The sequence below is a fragment of the Pristiophorus japonicus genome, chromosome 10 (genome assembly GCF_044704955.1).
Source record: "Pristiophorus japonicus isolate sPriJap1 chromosome 10, sPriJap1.hap1, whole genome shotgun sequence".
Classification (NCBI taxonomy): Eukaryota; Metazoa; Chordata; class Chondrichthyes; family Pristiophoridae; genus Pristiophorus; species Pristiophorus japonicus.
Genome location: NC_091986.1, coordinates 175900945 through 175922832, shown reverse-complemented (window position 1 = coordinate 175922832; position 21888 = coordinate 175900945). Strand labels below are relative to the sequence as shown.

At 42.9% G+C, this 21888-nt stretch overlaps 1 protein-coding gene across 1 annotated transcript in view; it reads right to left on the bottom strand.

The window, feature by feature from the left end:
- nbeaa (neurobeachin a) overlaps window positions 1–21888 on the bottom strand; it is a 1211357-nt gene that overhangs the window by 850430 nt on the left and 339039 nt on the right. The window contains exons 13-14 of the mRNA XM_070892347.1: window positions 19303–19471; window positions 1827–1906 (exon numbers count right to left, since the gene is read on the bottom strand). Of these exons, the coding sequence (XP_070748448.1) occupies window positions 1827–1906; window positions 19303–19471 (249 nt within the window). The remainder of the gene's footprint in view (window positions 1–1826; window positions 1907–19302; window positions 19472–21888) is intronic.

Sequence of the window (21888 nt, the reverse complement as noted above, 5' to 3'; positions counted from 1 at the left end):
CTATTATGCTGCGCGTCACAACATGTGACATGTTGTATTCCTGGTCAGCTTCCGTCCAGGTTATGCGTAGGGGCGTCATGAGCCAGGTGGCAAGGCCGTACCCTTTGTCTCCCAGTAGCCAGTTCTGCCTTTCTGGCTGCTGCGGAAACATGGCAAATATAGCCCTCTCACATAGAATTAATGCATCATGGGTGCTCCCAGGGTATCTTGCATCAACTGACATGATGCGATGCATGTCGCCACATACGAGCTATACATTAATGGGGTAGAAGCCTTTTCTGTTTCTGTACATCTCGGAATCCTCCAAAGGTGCTCACAAGACGACGTGGGTACAATTAATGCAACCCTGTACCTTTGGGAAGCCAGCAATCCTGGAGAAGCCCACAGCCCTGTCACGCATTACCTGGGCATTCATGGGGAACTTTATGTCGTCATTCCTCCAGGCATATAGCGCAGCAGTCACTTGTCGAATGCAGATATGTGTTGCACGTTGAGAAATGCCGCACACATCCCCAGTTGTGGCCTGGAATGATCCAGATGCATAAATTGAAAGTGCACTTCAACTGACAAAACAGTCCTCCTGACACTTCTTGGGTGCAGATCTGCTTTTACTAACTCACAGATCTCGGTTGCAACTTCTTTGCGGAAACGCAGCCTTCTCACACTGGTGCAGGTATGAACGCCCGTCTCAATATACCCGATGTGGATGAGGCCTCCTGCCCAGCATCCTACGTGCTCCGAGGTTCCTCATGCAATGATGTCTAATCAATCTTCTTCTCCACAGCACCATCATACAGAAGACTTGCATGAGATATGCCATTGTCAATATTGCCCCCTTAATTAAATTGTAGCTTTGCAAGGAGCTCGAAACAGCAGGACAAAGCACCCAAACCTTCTTTCCTCTCTCTCTCTCTCTCTCTCTCTCTCCCCAAGGTCGACGCCCTAGTATGGATGCAGGTCTGCGCATGCGCAATAGGCTTGCTTAGAACGGGAGGCTGGACATTCAAATGAGGACATTTGGGACAACGAAGTTTAATGTAATTCTTTAATTTTAGATTTTTTTCAAAGAACCACCCCACCCACCCACCGAACGTCTCCTCACTGGGCTCGAGGGTTGGCCGGCATAATCGCTTCCTCGCTCGAACACGGGCTCGGCGTCCACCCCCTCACCGCCCCCACTCCCTCATTGTCGAAGTGTTCTCATCCCTTCACTTTGGCTTCCATCCCTTCTTTTGAAGCTGAACCCCGAGCCCGTGTGTGGGCAAGGTAGCGATTCTGCCAGCAGCCGACGCTCCAACGCTCTAGCCCGGTGAGGAGACGTTTGGTGGTGGCGTGGTACTTTTGAAAAAAAATCAAAAATTAAAGAATTGCATTAGACTTCCATTTTCTCCCTTTTGAATTTGAAAAAATTAAGCTTCATGATGCATATTTTTTGTCTTCTTGCATAAAAACAATGGCGTCTTTCTGCGCCAATTTTTTAATGTGCGCTGGGTTTTTTTTTTAAGTGCCCAGAAGGTTTTTTGGGAGTGGGCACATACGCCATCCTTGGAAAATTCTAAGTTGACCAAACTTGCTTAAATGTGAAAAACTGACGCAGACATCAGGTTACACCCCCATGACGCAAAAAAAACTACCTAAAAAAAAATTCATACCTAACTGAGTTACGCTGGCGCAGAAACTTTGGGGAAACTTGGATATTTTAATTTATGCCAAAAGAAGTTGTGCACGCCAAAAAAAGAGCACAGATAACTGGGGAAAATTGAGCCCCTGGTTTCTATAATCTAACAGAATTAACTGAAAAGCAAACCATTTTTAATGTTTCTTACCTTCAAAATTAGTTGCTTCAAAAATAGCAGCATAAAAGCCCGTAATGAAATAATTTCTTTCTGAGATGGACGAGGGCCATCTTGAAACAAAAATAATATTTTTCGTCACACACTTTCAAATGTTATTTTTTTTAAAAAAGTTTACCAAGTCCAGTACCAAGACCTACACTCTTTACACATAATTATATTAAGCAAATTCCTGAAACGTACAAATAGATCCTTACCAACAGATTTTAAAGGTTTTCTTTCTAAAAATACAGACAACTCCCAAAATAATCTGTTACGTCAGTGTCAGTTTAAGAAAACAATCTTTTAAGAGTCAAATAGTCCAGATTAAAGGTTTCTACAGTGTAACTGAATACACTAAAGACAAGAAAAATTATTCAATTATAAAAAAAACAAAGTGTAATCCCAATTACCAGTTAACCAATTCATTTTGCAAATTTCAAGTCAAATCGTATAAACTATATTCACACAAATTAAATATTAAAAGTTATACAATAAAGTTTCATTGGACATATACGATATGTGGAATATATCTCAAAAAGAAATGTCAATGGGTTTTATTTCAGCAAGTCATATGACAAGAAAAATTATTCAATTATAAAAAAAACAAAAGTGTAATCCCAATTACCAGTTAACCAATTCATTTAATTGATGCCCATGTAGGTCTGCTCAGGTGTCACAGCATTTCTCCATTTACTGTTTCTCCTTGGTCTGCAAAGGCCATTGGTTTCATCCGACAAGAAACAGTGCCACTTTCCATTTAGTATTTTTTTTTAAGTTACAAAAGCACTGATCATACCTGTCACTATTATGTATTAATGCGATGCTAAGTCTCAGATTACACCATTTTTACAACACACATTGCTCTTGAGAACTGTGCTATGGAATTAAAGTACTAATTTAAATGATGTACAACAGCAGAAGTTCTGCATTTAACAGAATGTAACCTTTTGTTACTTTGATGCAGCAACTTCAATTTTGACATCCTTCTTTGAGCATATATTTACAAATCAGAATGCATTTAAGTGATGCATTTGTGACAGAAAGCATTAAATTTGTGTCAAGGTTATACATACATTGAATAAATATATTTATACTATCGATATAAAAAAATGTTAGTGGTAGGAAACTTTTCCATGCAGCACCAGTGTCAAATTATTGCACAAACAAGAGGTCGACTGAAGACCTACAAAACGTACCCTTCAAAAATATCAAACTCAATTGCCAGTAAAGGACCCCTTACGAGTTAGATTTTTCCCAATGTCACAATTTAGTGCCAATTAATGCATGTGTTACAGTTTTGTGCTGCAGGCACTTTCTGGCTGTAGACTGGATTGTTGTTGCCCATTTCACTTAGGACGTTTACTGCTAGCAGAAAGAGCAGATCGTCATGCCATCAGTCAGCAGTAGATGCAAATTCAGGTCAAGAATAGTATGCTATCCATTCTATTACTCAGTTCCCAACACAGCAAGTTTGTGATCTGACATTCTGTTTCTAGAAAGAACCAACTAGAACACTGGGTGTTTTTTTCCACTGGGAAGTGAGAAAAGCAGAAATATTTTAATTGAACCACTAAACCACAATTTCTAGTTGCCAGTTCAAAAATATTTGTTAAATAGTAGAAGCAGGTCAGATGCCTGTTCGATCAACTAGAGAATGATTTGTGGCCCAAAAAGAAAAAAATGATAGCACATTTGCAAAGCAAGGTGAAATACTGTTCACATTAACTTAAATTTGCATTAAATGTCCTACATGCTTACAAAAATGATATAAACCCATTATTCAGTGCAGAACTGTGAAATATAACTGTTACTCCACTTCCAAGAAGGACCTTGATAATGCTCGTGTGTGAGATATACATAATTATAGATGTAAATCACAACTGTAATGCCTTGACTTTTTACAAATGAAGAAATGAATTAGCAGTATCCTGTAATGGATCATGTTGACTATAGCAATAATAAAGTAGTTAATGTTTAGATTAAATTCTCTAACACCTAAAACAGGTCGTCTTAGAAATCTGCAGACTGAGCAGTGTATGTTTTGGCTTAAGCTGCAAGATCCTGCAGACATCAACATAGTTTTTGGACTACATAAAGAAAAATCAACAATTTCATTGCAAATAAAATGCCCAATTTTTTAAACAGACACTAGTCAAATGGACAATTCAGTGGAATATGTTTTGATTACTCCTGACAAAATTCCCCCTGCTCATACTGCAGGGTGTACTATATTATCTCATTTGACTCATTTGTATATAAAATGGGTATTTCAAGGTATTCATCTGAATTCCTCTTAGTATCATCTCTAAAGAGCTGTTTTACATAGAATTACGTAGAATCTACAGCACAGAAACAGGCCATTTGGCCCAACCAGTACATGCCGGTGTTTAGGCTCCACTTGAGCCTCCTCCCATCCTTTCTCATCTAACTTTATCAGCATAACCCTCTGTTCTCTTCTCCCTCATCTGTTTATCTAGCTTCCCCTTAAATACATCTACAGCAGTCACTTCAACCACTCCCCGTGGTAGTGAGTTCCACATTCTCACCATTCTGGGTAAAGAAGGTACTTCCGAATACACTGCTTTCTTTCTTGGTGACTGTCATATATTGATGGCCTCTGGTTTTGCTCTTGCCCACAAGTGGAAACACCTTCTTTGTGTCTACTCTATCAAAACCTTTCATAATTTTCAAGCTCTCTATTAGATCCCTCAGCCTTCCCTTTTCAAGAGAAAAGAGACCCAGCTTATTCATCCTTTCTTGATAGGTATAACTATTTATTTTGTAAGCTTTGCTAATGGGGGCATCATTCAGAAGAACCATATTTTTAAAACGCTGTGTTGAGACCAGTATGACTTTAATTCATTGATAATGGGTTCATTTGGGAAATAGGAATGTCAAAAATGAAAATAATTAGACAAGATATAAAGAGCACTTTGAACTCTGAGAAAATATAACCAAAATAATTTTTTCAAGCTTGCGGAATAGTTCATTGGAGTCAACTGCTACCAATGATTACAAATCACTGGTATAGCAAAGCCTACAAGATAAATAGTTCGACCAATCAAGAGAGGATGAACAGGCTGGATCTCTTTTCTCTTGAAAAGGGTGACCTAATAGTGATCTTTAAAATTATGAAAGGTTTTAATAGAGTAGACACAAACAGAGTGTTTCCATTTGTGGGGAAGAGCAAAGCTAGAGGCCATCAGTATAAAGTATTCAGAAGAACCTTCTTTATGTAAGAGAATGGTGAAAATGTAGAACTCGTTACCATAGGGAGTGGTTGCACCGAATAGTATAAATACATTTAAAATGAGGCTAGATAAGCATATGAGGGAGAAGGGAATAGAGGTTGCAGCTGATAAAGTTAGATGAGGAAGGATGGGAGGAGGCTCGAGTGGATTTCTGTGCTGTATATTCTATGTAATTCTATGTATAATTCCAATTCAACAAAGGTACAGATACAGATCATGAGGAACTTCTGTGCAGTGTAAGAAAATAGCTTGGAAGGATTCCATTTATTTCTTAGAAACTGTACTGTGAATATAGTACGAATTGCAGCATATTTGTCCCCAAGAAAACATACCTAAGTATTTTTGAATTACAATTTTCTATTTGCTAGTTGAATACAAAGCAAAAAAAAAGAAATATAATCTTGAAACATGTTTTTCTTGCATCAGATTTTGCTTCCACATTTTGTAACTCTTATAAAAGAAAATAACTATCAGACTCAGGAAAAATAAACCTACATTGATAAAATAAAAAAAGAAAAACAGTTAAAGAAATAAAAAGTTGAATGTATCATATGCAGCACTTGTAGTCTCTGCTGGTGTAAGGATCTCTTGTTATTATTGATGTGAGAAACCAGACTACTGAGGCCAACGGAATCCAATATAAATTTTTAAAAGAGACAGATGCATTCTAATTGGACTTCTCACCTTGGGACTCAACCCATGAAATGTACCAAAAAATGTTGACATGATCTCTGGCACAGTATGGGCGGCAAAAATGCAGTACAGGTGTGACGTCCGAAATACAGAAACCTCGGGACTGAGGCCGTTCCGGATATTTCTGGATTTCGGAATGTCTTTGCCTGGGCCGAGGTAGGTAGGGAAGGGGGGAGGGGGATCGGTCGGATCGAGGCGGGGCAAGCTGGGGCGGAGCGGGCCGAAGCCAGGGTCGGGCGGGCCGAAGCCGGGGTGGGGTCGGGCGGGCCGAAGCCGGGCCGGGGTCGGGCGGGCCGAAGCCGGGGTGGGGTCGGGCGGGCCGAAGCCAGGGTCGGGGTCGGGCGGGCCGAAGCCAGGGTCGGGCCGGCCGGCCGGGGTCGGTCGGTCGGGCCGGGGAGTCTGGATTTCGGAACATTTTTCGGTTTCCGGACGATCCCGCCACGGATCGGCCCAGTGTCCGGATTCCGGAACATCCCAAATTTCGGAACTCCGGATTTCGGACGCTCAACCTGTATAGTATCAGACATCAGTAACCAATTATAAATACCACCATGGCCTCGAACTATTTTACCTCTGCTACTGCCTCTCGCACTACATCCCAACTTGCATACTCCATTCTTCGAATGCTGCCCCAACGTGCCTCACAAACTCCATCATCTGTGGTTGATCCTTCAATTGTCATTGCCCTACAATGCTCCAGCCTCATAGTGCCTGGCTGGAACAAGCATTGATCAGAGACTGCAATGAAAAATGTGTGAAATAATAGTTGGCCCCTGCCTTGCAACACGCCTAGCACCCTTGCCATCAATACCCTCCAGTGCCCCACAGCCAGGTTTTCCAGGGATTGGAGTCACGCAGAGGCCAGCTAAGGACAGCAGGTTTCCTTCACTACAGGTCATTAGTGAACCAGTTCAGTTTTTATGACAATGTGACAGCTTTGTGGTCACTTTTACTGAGACTAGCTCTTTATTTCCAGATTCTGATCCAATCTTAAAATAATCAAAAGTGATGGAAAATAAAGTCATAAGCTTAGAAGATTTGAAGATTTGTTACCAAAAACTCTTGAATAGCACTAAAGCAAGTCGCAATAATCTATCTCAAAATACATTTAAAAAAAATCCTATTTCAAGCTATGTCAATGGGAAAATCCATTTAAAATTGTTAACATTTAATTGCAATACTTGCTACACCAAGTGCGCTGCGATTGTTCCAATGTTAAAAGACCTGTCGTGTAACAGTAGCTCCAAAACCCCTACTATAAATGTGCTTTCGGCTTTAAAGTCAGAATGTATTTAGGCATTAGCCCATAAAAACTCCACTTGGTGGCAGTATAGAATAAATCTTTATGGAGAAAGATCTCCATGGCAGGTGAGGAGCCAGTAGAAACTTCCAACCATTCTGAAAGAGAGGGCATACTCGCAGGCTGGAGTGAAATCTAGCCCTTAAGCTCCTGGTTGCACTTTTACCAAGATCTCCCTCTTGCAAATACACAGCTCACACTTCTCAGGACTTAGCACAACTCTTCAAGGAAGAAACACTGTACCAGACTTTGCTGTCAAAATAACGATGAGCCTAATGGTGCTCAGTTATTTATGCGAAAATGGTACAGCAACTTCAGGCGAGGAGCAGATGTGCAGTTAAAGGTCAATCTCTAAAAGTTGCTGTCCGAGTTGTGCCGCTTCAGTTAGCTTTGTGAAAATGGCATTTTGCTGTCTGCCTCACCAATGACATATATTGAATGTCGTGATGTTGCTGTATTTGCGTGGTAGATACGAACTTAACTTGACAAAGATAAGTCTTGTCATTTCAAGCGCAAGTACCCTTTTAGCTATGTGATCATTTTTAATTACTGCCAATGAACCTCTGTGGCACCTAAAATTAACTATTACAAATGTGGCTTTGCATCCCTTCAGATGTTAATTGTTGTTGGAGATTTTAAAAAATGCCAAATTTTAAATACATTTTTTTAACTTTTCCTTTCTGTCTCTTGCCTCTTTCAATCCAATCTTTATTTTCCTCTCTATTTCTCTTTATGGACCTGATTTGACAGTGAATTTCACCCTCTCTAATTTACACCTCCTTCTCAGTCCTTCTACTGTTTATTTCTCAATCCTTCAATATAATTGGTTAAGGAGTTGGTTGCCTTATTCACTCAGGTCTCAGAAACTCTGTTTCCCTCATCCCGCTGTTATCAGTTTGCATTTTCAGCAACTTAGTGGGCAAAAATGTTTTGAGCTGAAGTGTGCAGGAGCAAGTCTAACCAACGGCAAATGCCGTTAGATACCCTGCTGCAGCAAAATCTGGCCCAATGTGCCAATCAGGGCTTTGATGTCCTGAGATTGGATTTGTATGGCTTACAGGGATTTTCCACTTGGAGCCGTTATACCTTTATCCAGAACTCAATGGATAAAGAATATTGTCCCAGGACAAAGAGATACTCCAAACATTGAGGTGAGTTAATCATTCTTCTTTGTGATAGAAATTCTCCATTACTATTCTTGACAGTTTATACCCTGTGCATCTGCTGGAACACAAAAATGCTCAAACTTAACTTAAAGACCAGGTGAGTCAATTTGGGAAAAGATTCTCAATGTGTTGCTATCAAGAGCATTGTGGACTAGCATAAGGTTAAAAGGCATAAGTATTATAGGGCCCAAGTTTCCACATGATTTGCGCCTGATTTTTAGGAGCAACTGGTGGAGAACGGACTATCTTAGAAATCGCAATTCTCCACATTTTTTTTTCTGCAGTTCTAGTCAGGTAGAACAGTTTCACTTTGGAACAGAATTTTTTCTTCAAAAGGGGGCGTGTCCGGCCACTGACGCCTGATTTCAAAGTTTCCACAGTGAAAACGTACTCCAAACTAACTTAGAATGGAGCAAGTGAAGATTTTTGTAGAACTGAAAAAACCTTGTCTACACATTAAAAAATCAGGCGCAGGTTACAAATTAGGCATCCAGAACGAGGTGGGGGGGGGGGGGGGGAAGGGAAGTCATTAAATTCTATAATAAATCCTTATTTATACTTATACAAATATTATACAAATAAATCCAACCTGAATAAAAATTTATAAGCAAAGAAAAGATTAAATAAACCATCTTCCTACCTGTGTGAAAGTGCTTCACCCAGGGAGAATGCTGCAGGAAGCCTCACAAGTTGAGGCAGCCGTTCGTTGCCGCGGTGGGGGGGAGCGAGCAGCATTTCATTCCCGCGGGGGGGGGGGGGAAGGGGGAAGCCGTTCGTTCCCGCGGGGGGGGAGGAGGAAGCCGTTCGTTCCCGCCAGGGGCGGGGGGGGGGGGGGGGGGGAGGAAAGAGAGAGGAGGGAAACGGCTGCCTCAACTTTCTGAGGCTTCCTGCAGCCTTCTCACTTCTGCAAGAAGCCTCAGTGCTGATGACAATGTGCTTTTATTAAAAAATGTTCAAAAATTAAACAACTACAAAGAACTACAAAAATGGCCGAGTGCCAATGTTTCCTTCACACTGCGCGTGCGCGAACACTCCAATGCGCACGCGCAGCGTTGCCGGCAGGAAAAAAACTAATTTAAATGGTACCCGCCCCCTCCCACTTACAAAATCGGCGCGAGTGGTAGGCTCCGCCCCCTGGGCGCCGCGCCAAGCAGACATGGAGCTGCAAAGCACTCCAGAATCGCGCGTTTTTTTTCCGGCGCGAAAAACGGGTGCCCAGCTCGGAGGGGCGCCCGTTTTTTATCGTGTGGAAACTTGGGTCCATAGTGTGTGTAAAAGAACACAAATGGTGCCTTTCAGATGACGATTCGGATAAAAGTTAAGGTCAGGATATTGGGTTGGTTTCATACTTGAATTTAGACTAAGATTTAAATTGCCTTTATGGACGTTGCTAAATACATTATCATATGGGAAGATTTAAGAGTTGCAAAAACAAATGAAAGCGTCATGTGGCAGTATCAATTTGATAGCATACACTTCGCCCATACTGAAGGACAAATGAAGATGTGTAAAAAAAACTACATCTCCATAACCAATTAGTTTGAAGGATTGTGAAATAAACAGGATATGGAGAAATGTAAATGAGTGGTTGAATTCAGTGTCAAATTAGGTACAGAAACATAAATAAAGAGGAAAAGCTAGATTAGATTAAGAGAGAAAAAGAGAAAGGAAAATGATTTTCTTTAATTTAAATTTGACGTTTTTTTAAATCTCCAACAATACCTGAAGGAATGAGATTCCACACTTTTAATAGTTAATTTTCAGTGGCTACGGTTGATTGGCAATAATTAACAGTTATCACGTTGTTAACAGGGTATTTTTGCTTGTAATACAAGACTTAACTTTCTATGGCAAGTTGGTTTGTATCTATTGCGCATTTACAGCAACTTCACAATATTCAACGCATGTCATGGTGATGCAGACATGGAAATGCAATTTTCGCGAAACTAATGGCGGAGCAGCGCAACCCGGACAGCAAATTTCAGCATTGGCATTTAACCACACATCTGGCCATGCGTAATGCTGCTGTACCATTTACGCTTAAACAACAGCGAGTGCAATTAGCCTCACCGTTATTTTGACAGCAAAATCGAGGCCATTAACTTCCTCCATGTGACCTCTCTGAGCATGGAATATACACATCAGATACTTGTGTCTGTAATCCTGTAGTGCACATACTGTTCAAGTAGCCACCTTCTACATGTTCCAGCATTTATTGGTTACTAAGCACAGCTAGCTAATCACAACCCTTTTTTTAAGCCTGACCCCATATGCAATATAAATGTTGCCTGGGCAGCTCAGTTGATACTGCCCCAATGATGCCATATTGCTTTGAAGCTCACGGTTATTATACTATACCCACCTAACTTCCCCGCCCCCTACACTGATAGAAAAAGCTGGGCTGGCAGGGAAAGATCATTCCCCAACTTAGAGGAAAAATAAGTAACATGAAGGAAAGGATCTTTAGCGCCGAGCCAATGACAGCAAATAATGAATGGTCGGGGGGGGGTTTAAAGGGAAGTTTACAAACATTAAATACTTCAGTTTTACAAATAAAGAGCCATCATCAATAATAAATACATCAATAAATCAACCAATAAATCAATCAAAAAAAATTAATAAAAAATGAAAAAAATTTAAAAATCAATAAATAAAACATTTTCTACTTACCGACTGCAGCACCGGGAGTCCACGAACAGCATGCTGGGATGCCCCCCCCAGTGTGTCTCTATCTCTCTGTTTATCTGTATGTGTGTCTGTATGTGTGTGTGTGTGTCTCTCACTCTCTGTCTGTCAGTGTCTGTGTTTCTGACAGCGAGGGGAGGGGGGTGGTGGAGGGGGAGAAGGGGGGTGGGGGAGAGGGAGGGGGAGGGGAGGAGGTAGGGGGGGAAGGAGGAAAAGGGGAGGAGGGAGGGAAGGAGAGGGAGGAGGAGGAGGGAGGGAGGGAAGGAGGAGAGAGGAGGAAGGGAGGGAAGGAAAGGGGAGGGAGGAAGGGAGGGAAGGAAAGGGGAGGGAGGGAAGGAGAGAGGGGAGGGAAGGAGAGAAGGGAGGGAAGGAGAGGGGAGGGAAGGAGAGAGGAGGGAGGGAGAGAAGGAGGCTGAACGGCCGGGCCCAAGACTTCGGGCTTGATTTACAGGTAGGTGGCGTCGGGTCTCGGGTCCGGGGGGTCGTGGAGATCGGGGGGGGGGGGGGAGAATCGCGGAGGTGGGGGGAGAGTCACGGAGGTCAGTAGGGTCGCCGGGGAGAGCGGAGGGTCGGGTAGCCGGGGGGGGGGGGGGGGGGAGTGGGGGAGTGGAGGTTGGGTCGCCGGGGGGGGTGGGGGGGGGGGGAGAGCGGGGGTCGGGTTGGGTCCAGGGAGCGGGAGTCAAGTCGGGTCGGGTGAACCTTATCCACGTAGCTCCAGTGAGGCCATTCGGCCAGGGCTGGGGGCTGCGTGCTTTGGGCCCCTCCCACAGTTTTGGGCGCCTGGAGCTACTGCACATGCGCGCCCACTGCAGCGCGTAAGTGCAGAGGTCCCTGCACTGAACTCCACCCCCCTACAGCTCGTGCTGCGCCGCACCCAGCTCCAGAGGACCTGCAGGGAGCCGGAGAACAGGTGAGTTTTTTTTAGGCGCACTTTGTGGCACGAAAAACGGTGTCCAGGTCCGGGCTGCGCCGTTTTAGGCGCGGCCCGAAACTTGGGCCCTTTAATTCCAACCATTCCCCCCCTTCCACTGAGAGCAAAATCAGACCTGGGTAAAAGAAAACGTGTAATCATTGGGAGGGGAAATAGTCCACCTCAACCTTCTTTACTGAAAAGAAATCCAGGCCTGGCAAGGACAGTAGAATAATCTCCCCTCCTCCTCAGCAGCTCCACCTCTGCCCCTTCTTCTTCCCATCTATTTCCTCCAGCCCCCTTCCCCCGAAGTCCATAATCCCCTTGCCTTCTAACCCGACTTGAACTGAATACTGAATTTGGTCCTGATCTCACCATGTGCAATGCCACAGGATTAAAATGAATGATTTTGTAATGGCAATTTTTTTTTTTTTTACATACATCCTTTTAAAATTGTTCACTACCATGGCCCATTTATGTGCTATAATCTCCTGTAATTTTTCTCATAGTTTGTCAAATCCCCCAATTTGATATCTTCAAACCTAAAAATCATTCCTCTTGTACCTATGTCCAAATTATATATATATAAAAATGGAAATGAGAAGATCTCAGCATAAATCTCTGGGGCAATCTATATATAATCCATGCCCCAAACCACAAATCATCCACTTAGTAGTCCTCTCTGTTTTCTGTATTCCAGTAATGCCTCTAGCTGTATGGCTACATTCCCTTCAAAAGCATGTGCCTTATTTTTTCTAACAAGTCCTTATGGAGCACCTTATGAATTGTATTCTTAAAATCTATACAGGTGCAGCATCCAGAATCCGGAGTTCCAGAATCCGGACCAATCGGTGGCAGGGTTTCCTAGCATCCGTAAAATGTTCCGGAATCCGGACCAGACGACCCTGCCAATCTCAGGGCTCTGCATCTGCCCTACCTCGGGCCTTGCCTCCGCTCGTCTCGCCACCGTTGCCCTTACCTCGAGGCCTCCTCGCCGGCCCCACGACGACCTCCTCAGCAGGACCCTTGCCCGAACACAGCCTCAGCAGGGCCCCGCCCGAAGCAAACAGCTCCTCGATGGGCTCCGGCCGGCCCACCCGACAACATCCTTAGCGGGGCCAGCCCGCCCGATGACCTCCTCGGCGGGGCCCACCGGACAACCTCCTCAGCAGGGCCCCACCCGACAACATCCTTGGCGGGGCCGGCCCGACGACGACTTCCTTGGTGGGGACCCGCCCAACGACCTCCTCGGCGGGCCCCAGATGGCCCGAATAGCTCCTCGGCAGTCACCCCCACCCACCTTCTGACATTCCAAAATCCAGAAATAACCGAACCTGGGCTCAGGCGTTTCCGGATTCGTGACGTCAGAAAGACGTTCCAAAGTCCGGAAAAAAGCGGAATCCGGAACGGCCTCAGTCCCGAGGCCGTTCCGGATTCGGGACGCTGCACCTGTATATGTACAATATCCACCATATTCCCTTTGTCAGTATGCTCATTTTTTTCTCTCAAAATTCAAATAAATTGGTCAAATGCAACTTACCCTTCAAAAATCCACGTTGACTGCCCTTGATTAGTACATGCCTTTCTTAGGGTTGGATGTTCCCAGGATCCATCCGCATGGTGCAGAGTGACCCGGGAGACGACGGGAAACCCAGAAGGTCGGGTTTCCCAGCACGCTGTGGAACTCCACAGCATGCATGTGACATCAGGGGTGGGTTTCCCGAAAAGGAGGGGTCAGATTCCTGTCCCCGGGGTGGGGAGTTGCAATCCCCGACCCCGGAGCCGAATTGTGATCCTGGGGGGTGGGGTATTCGGGGGGGTGGGCAGATCTCTGACCCGGGGAGGACCAGGCTGATGGTGAGGGTGCTTGGAGGGGTCCTCCCGGCCCACAGGCATTGCTCCCAGAGGCTGAGGCCGCCTCTTTGCAGCCACTGGGACTCCTGAGCCCTGGCATATCCAGCTGCCTTTGTAACTTTCACTCTCCTCCTTCCGCCGCACCTCCCCCGCCCCCCCCACCCCCCGCCCCCCCACTGCCGCAATGCCTCCAGCCCACCCGCTCATACCTCAGAAAATTCTGGCCTAAGTGTTTATATTATTGACTAATATTTTACGAATAAGTGATGCAAAACTAATTGAACTATAATATCCTGGCTTATCTCTTCCCCTTTTTTGAACCAAGGTATAACAATTGCCAATCTCTAATCCTTTGGCAAAACTCAGTTTAAAAAAATTTCAGCTATCTACTCCCCAACCTCCTTCAGTGTTTGAGAAGCATCCCTTCTGGGCCTGGTGACTTTTCTATTTTTAGTCACATAAAACATTTTTTATTACAAAGTCCTTTTGAATATTTTTCTCTAGTAATGGTTCTTTCACATCTTCCTCAGGCACTACTTTCATTCTCCTGAATAATTGAGGCATGATAGTTATTAAGTATTACCTCATTCAAAAGTACAAGGGCTCCTTTTGTCTAAGTGGTCCCATCCCTTCGTTGACTATCCTTTTGATTCTTATATGCTTATAAAAGTCCTCACTATTTCCCTTTTCCATACAGAGCTTTCCAAATCTTCCTTCTTGGTTCCCTTCTATACCTTAAAAAAAAGGTCTTCTGTATTATCTCCCCAATATTTATCATGTGTCTTTTTATAAAAACGTATTTTTTGCTCTACTCTTGCTATTTATAGATTATCTACTTTTATTCCCTTTATTCTTACTGCACTATATCCTTCTTGTATTAAATATTTCCAATTGCTGGTCGATTGATCTGCTACTTTTCCAACAAATTAATAATGGAGTAGGTCACCTTTTATTCCATCAAAATTGGTTAATTTCCAGGCTAACATCTTTATATTTCCTCTAGCTGGGGAGTCTAGAACCAAGGGTCACAGTCTCAGAATAAGGGGTCGGCCATTTAGCACTGAGACGAGGAGAAACTTCTTCACTCAGAGGTGAATCTTTGGAATTCTCCACCTCAGAGGATAAAGTCTCACATAATTACAACTGTTAATACTGCAAGCATCTCTTGCCTACAAATCTCAGCCTTAGATTCAGTTTTTGCAGAACGATTAGGCACAATGGAGCTTTGTCATTTTCAGGAGCAGCCAATTATGGAACTTTTTGGCAACTACATTTTTTTTTCACTCCTTCTCCTCCAGAAAAACAATCTGAAAGAAAGATTGTTCAGGTCAACTGTTGGTAAAGAAAAGAGAAAGCACCTTGTTGGTGAATGCTTATTTCAAATTCCTCTAAGGTTAATTTAGGGGAGCTGAAATGCTCCAAGGATATGAATTTAGCTCATTTTCAGCACCTCCTTTCTCTTTGCCATTAAAAAATATATTTTTACTCTTTTCAAAAAAAAATGACAGACAACTTTTTATAGACCACAACACAACCAACGTAATACAATGTATTAAAAAAGCAGCAAAATGTATAAAGCAAGTTAATTTGGATAACACAGCACTCATTTGAAGAATTTGATATGTTCATCACTGTTATTTTTCAATGCTCCATAAATATGCAATTTTGACACGGGACTGTAGAGTCCCCAACACAAGTTAAACCAGGAAGCTACTGCACGTCACCATTACTTCTGTTGAACTGTTCTGCAACCCATTTTAATGTTGTTTAAAATATATCGAGCAGGTTCCTGTTCTGATGGCTGTTCTATACACAGCTATACTCTCAGCGTAATCCTGACGATTTTGTGGTTCGTCACTTAAATTTCGCCTTCCATTTGCATTCCAAGCTTTCCATCTTTAATCTCCTACACTTCTCCAGTCAAGCTCAACACAAAGATCAAGAACAGTACCTCATCTTTCAATGGTCTAGAGTAGAGAGGGGGAACATAAAAACCAGGCAGGGTTTCTACCCCACATCACTATGAAGATATCTTGCCAAAAAATGCATGCACGGACATCAGGTGAAGAAAGGACTCCCTTGGCAATGATGCCCCACAGTCGAATAGCCCACCGATACTCACCGTATAGGCTCACACATGAAGAAAAGACCCTTGGGTGAGGTACCGGAGGGCTGCTGGTGCCTGTGGAACCATACCCCAGCATGAGTCACCACCTTCAGGAGAGGAGAGAAGGGGAGAAAATTGGGAAAAAAAATTCTTTAGCTTTACTCCATGTCAACAGTGGAAGAGTAAAGTCTCACCATGTGACAACTACACACGAATCACAGGCAGTGCAATAGCACAGGTAGGCTTGTCTCAACAAGATGTTCAGAGGTTTTAGATCTAACCCTACCAATCACTCAAGCCTACCTGCCACTGCTTGATGTGAGTTCAACCAGATCATTGGGTCAACAAGGTAAACAACCTATAATGAGATTTTTCATCTTAGCATGATGGGAGAAAAACACCCCACTGATTATGGAACAGTAGCTAAAATGGTCATGGAAGTCAGTTGACCAGACTATCGCCACTCTAACGGCTGAGGAAAGCTGTATGGCAGTTTTGTTGAGAGAAAAAGTCAAAAAATTGTGCATAACAATGAAATCGCAAAACAACTCTAGTCAATCGCTGAAATCAAAATAAGCCATTCCAAGCACCACAATTCAGCAAATGATCAAGTTGTCTTGTGATTTTGGAGGAAGTTGTTCTGCAGGATTGGTTTGAGATCAGTATCTGCCTAGAGTGACAAATCTGGCAGACCCTATTTACCATCAATTTCCAACACTTTATGCCCAGAGCAAAATTAACACTGCAGGTGCATATTTACACTGTTTGCTAAATGAATTTTCATGTTAGCAAAGACTCATTAAGGCTAATTTTCGTTTGTCAGCTCAAAATGGTTAAGAACGGGTGCAAATCCTGCCGAAATAAGAAAGTGCTAACTACTAATTTTCTGGGGTAAGATTATTTGAAGAATTGTTCACATGTCCAGATACAGGTCAAAACGGTACACTAGTGAGTGGAAAATTGCATATCAGTGAAACTTAAAAGGGATGCCACAATAGGAGGGCAAGAAGTCAAATAAATCTGCAAAAGCTCAAAAAACCTAACCCAAGGCTGTCAAGACTGAAATGGCAAGGGACTAAGTAGCAGCAGACAAAAATGAAGGGAAAGGAAACTCAAGGTACAGTGATGAATCTGCAGGCAGTGACAGAGCAGCCCAACACCAACACAGTTTAATGGCTGTTTAAGTAGAGGTGGAGCTGCATGAAGTAGTTGACAGTACAGTTGTGCCATTTTAGTAAAGTACTCGCATATATCTTAATGGTATCAACAAGTCTGCTTTCCCATCTTCCTTTGGGATCAGGATCCTCTGTATGCATTCATTGTCTGTTAAAACAAGGTAAGTTTCCCTCCATTTACAGATGGGGTGTGCAAGTATTAGAAAGTGGGCACAGAGCACCACTTGTGCAGCCTGACCGACTTGGAAGCCCACCATTTATCCAGTTCTTCCAAACATCTCAAAATTCTCATTTGGAAATCCATTGATGCCTGTTATGGTGCAGGGGACAACCATGACAAAAAATTGAATTGGCACAAAGGTTCACGAGAACCCAAGTAGCTAGTAGGGGAAAAAATCACAACGATCAAGAAATAAGATGGTTCAGAACTGGTACAAACTGTGCCAGAATGCAAAAGTGCTAATAGCACTCAATTTTCTGGGGTGTGATAACATACTTTGGTATTACTCTGCCCTTTAAATGAACTGTCGCCTGACCCCTCAGTTCCTCACAATACTAGTTTACTAAACATGATTTAAATTGGATGTTCTGCATGCCAAATGACAGGAAATTGCATGCAGGATGTTGCCACCTCCAGTTCCATATTTTAATGAAGCTCCCATCTGTTTCAAATGAGCTTCCACCCCTTGCCTTAATGAACATTAGAAACTTCAACAGTGCACAGAATAGGCAGAGATCGGTTGGGACTGATCGCTGCTCAATTTCATGCTCCTTTACACTGTTTGCACCATTGTCCCACTTTGCCCCATTTACTCTTCTGTGATGGCAAATGGTGAACAATGACATTTAAAAAGTTCCTGGAGAGACCAACTGCCCAGAAACATTTTCAAGTTCAATTCACACGAATTAGTTATAACTGCTACCAGTTCAAAACTACCTTGATAAGATCTAAAACCACGTGCCAGAATCTAATTTGGGTGAATTCATACCCAAGTTATATCACACAATTTGTGCTTGTACAAGGTCAAAGCTTCCTATTTAACTTCATTAGAATAGATAGCTTTCACAAGCTCATTTTTTTTCCATGTGATACAAATTTTCAGTGCATATCTTGCACTCAGCCATCAATCTTTCAAGTGCAAATAAATCAATATTTTAACAGACTACAACAATCAATTATATGCAGAAGCAAACAGGGGCTGACAGCTATAACACAACATCCTAATCATGTTCATGATCAAGTTTTCTTATGTGTTCCTAAACAACTTGTAATTTATATAGTTCTTTTAACATCGTAAAACGACCCAAGGCGCTTCACTGGACTCTTTTCAAACACAATTTGACACCGAAGGAGATATTCAGACAGGTGACCAAAAGCTTGGTCAAAGAGGTAGGTTTTAAGGAGCATCTTAAAGTAGCAGAGAGGTAGACAGGCAGCGGTTTAGGGAGGGATTTCCAGACCTTAAGGTCTAGGCAGCTGAAGGCACAGCCACCAATGGGAAAGCAATGAAAATTGGGAATGCGTAAGAGGCTAGAATTGAAGGAGCGCAGAGATCTTGGAGAGTTGTAGAGTTGGAAGACATTAAGAGATAGAGAGGGGCGAGGCCATGAAGGGAGCTGAAAACAAGGATGAGAATTTTAAAATCGAGGCGTTGCCAAAACGGAAGCCAATGTGGATCAGTGATGGGTGAACTGGGATTGGTGCGAGTTAGGATAGGGGCAGAATTTTGAATAAGCTCAAGTTTACAAAGCGTGTAAGGTGGGAGACCGGCCAGAAGAGCATTGGAGCAGTTGAGTCTAGAGTTAACAAAGGCATGGATAAGGGTTTAATTAACAGAAAAACAGTAAAAATGATAAGGCCTAGAAAATGAGGTCTCTTGGCATTTCACTACAGGTACAAACACTCCTACTAAATTGATGCAAGTCAGTTCCAACTAGTAAGGATACCAATAATCCAATTGTGTTCCAAAAATTCTCATTTCTCACTGCAAACCGGCTCAAGAGGCTGAATGATCTACTCCGGTTCTTATGTTCATATTTGAGCAGGTAAAAATTGTTAAATACATTTTCTATATCAATATATATTTGTTTACAGGAAAGTATCTTATAGATGTCAAAGAATACCGCTGATTATGAAGAAGATTAAATTTAAGCTGCAATTTATAGCTGTTAAATTAAGCAGCTATTACAATTATTGAAGCAAATAAGAAAGAGAGATCAAATAAGCTCAAACGTTTGAAACTGTAAATATTAGAATTTGGGAGAAGTAAAGTGAGAAGTTTCAGTTAACCGCAATTTTTGCAATATTTAAGAATAGATTTCTTACCTTGCCCTTTGGAAGATATACCACTGCAATCAGATGGATTAATTACCCAGTAGTAATACTTGAGAGTATGCATTAGTTGCAGTACAGTGCCCACTCTGCGAATAGTACTGTAGATAGTAGCAGTCCCAATGAATTCAGCAGACAAATAAGTATAAAGAGAAAGCTGCACCTGGAGATAAACATAAAAGATACTTTGCCTCATCTGCTGAACAATCTGCAACATACTTCTACAAATGAAATGTTAACGGAATTAAACGGTTTACACATAAATACACAATTATAATACTAACAGATTTTACCTTCAATTAGAGCTGTACAAACACTATATTAAAACTAATTCATCAAAAACCCATAATTATTTTACCACTACTGGCATAGAAACATAGAAAATAGGTGCAGGAGTAGGCCATTCAGCCCTTCTAGCCTGCACCGCCATTCAATGAGTTCATGGCTGAACATTCAACTTCAGTATCCCATTCCTGCTTTCTCGCCATACCCCTTGATCCCCCGAGTAGTAAGGACCTCATCTAACTCCTTTTTGAATATATTTAGTGAATTGGCCTCAACAACTTTCTGTGGTAGTGAATTCCACAGGTTCACCACTCTCTGGGTGAAGAAGTTCCTCCGCATCTCGGTCCTAAATGGCTTACCCCTTATCCTTAGACTGTGACCTCTGGTTCTGGACTTCCCCAACATTGGGAACATTCTTCCTGCATCTAACCTGTCTAACCCCGTCAGAATTTTAAATGTTTCTATGAGGTCCCCTCTCATTCTTCTGAACTCCAGTGAATACAAGCCCAGTTGATCCAGTCTTTCTTGATAGGTCAGTCCCGCCATCCCGGGAATCAGTCTGGTGAACCTTCGCTGCACTCCCTCAATAGCAAGAATGTCCTTCCTCAAGTTAGGAGACCAAAACTGTACACAATACTCCAGGTGTGGCCTCACCAATGCCCTGTACAACTGTAGCAACACCTCCCTGCCCCTGTACTCAAATCCCCTTGCTATGAAGGCCAACATGCCATTTGCTTTCTTAACCACCTGCTGCACCTGCATGCCAACCTTCAATGACTGATGTACCACGACACCCAGGTCTCTTTGCACCTCCCCTTTTCCTAATCTGTCACCATTCAGATAATAGTCTGTCTCTCTGTTTTTACCACCAAAGTGGATAACCTCACATTTATCCACATTATACTTCATCTGCCATGCATTTGCCCACTCACCTAACCTATCCAAGTCGCTCTGCAGCCTCACAGCATCCTCCTCGCAGCTCACACTGCCACCCAACTTAGTGTCATCCACAAATTTGGAGATACTACATTTAATCCCCTCATCTAAATCATTAATGTACAGTGTAAACAGCTGGGGCCCCAGCACAGAACCTTGCGGTACCCCACTAGTCACTGCCTGCCATTCTGAAAAGTACCCATTTACTCCTACTCTTTGCTTCCTGTCTGACAACCAGTTCTCAATCCATGTCAGCACACTACCCCCAATCCCATGTGCTCTAACTTTGCACATCAATCTCTTGTGTGGGACCTTGTCGAACGCCTTCTGAAAGTCCAAATATACCACATCAACTGGTTCTCCCTTGTCCACTCTACTGGAAACATCCTCAAAAAATTCCAGAAGATTTGTCAAGCATGATTTCCCTTTCACAAATCCATGCTGACTTGGACCTATCATGTCACCTCTTTCCAAATGCACTGCTATGACATCCTTAATAATTGATTCCATCATTTTACCCACTACCGATGTCAGGCTGACCGGTCTATAATTCCCTGTTTTCTCTCTCCCTCCTTTTTTAAAAAGTGGGGTTACATTGGCTACCCTCCACTTTATAGGAACTGATCCAGAGTCAATGGAATGTTGGAAAATGACTGTCAATGCATCCACTATTTCCAAGGCCACCTCCTTAAGTACTCTGGGATGCAGTCCATCAGGCCCTGGGGATTTATCGGCCTTCAATCCCATCAATTTCCCCAACACAATTTCCCGGCTAATAAGGATTTCCCTCAGTTCCTCCTCCTTACTAGACCCCCCGACCCCTTTTATAACCGGAAGGTTGTTTGTGTCCTCCTTCGTGAATACCGAACCAAAGTACTTGTTCAATTGGTCCGCCATTTCTTTGTTCCCCGTTATGACTTCCCCTGATTCTGACTGCAGGGGACCTACGTTTGTCTTTACTAACCTTTTTCTCTTTACATATCTATAGAAACTTTTGCAATCCGTCTTAATGTTCCCTGCAAGCTTCTTCTCATACTCCATTTTCCCTGCCCTAATCAAACCCTTTGTCCTCCTCTGCTGAGTTCTAAATTTCTCCCAGTCCCCAGGTTCGCTGCTATTTCTGGCCAATTTGTATGCCACTTCCTTGGCTTTAATACTATCCCTGATTTCCCTTGATAGCCACGGTTGAGCCACCTTCCCTTTTTTATTTTTATGCCAGACAGTTCATCCATGCGGTCTCTAAATGTCTGCCATTGCCCATCCACAGTCAACCCCTTAAGTATCATTCGCCAATCCATCCCAGCCAATTCACACCTCATACCTTCAAAGTTAGCCTTCTTTAAGTTCTGGACCATGCTC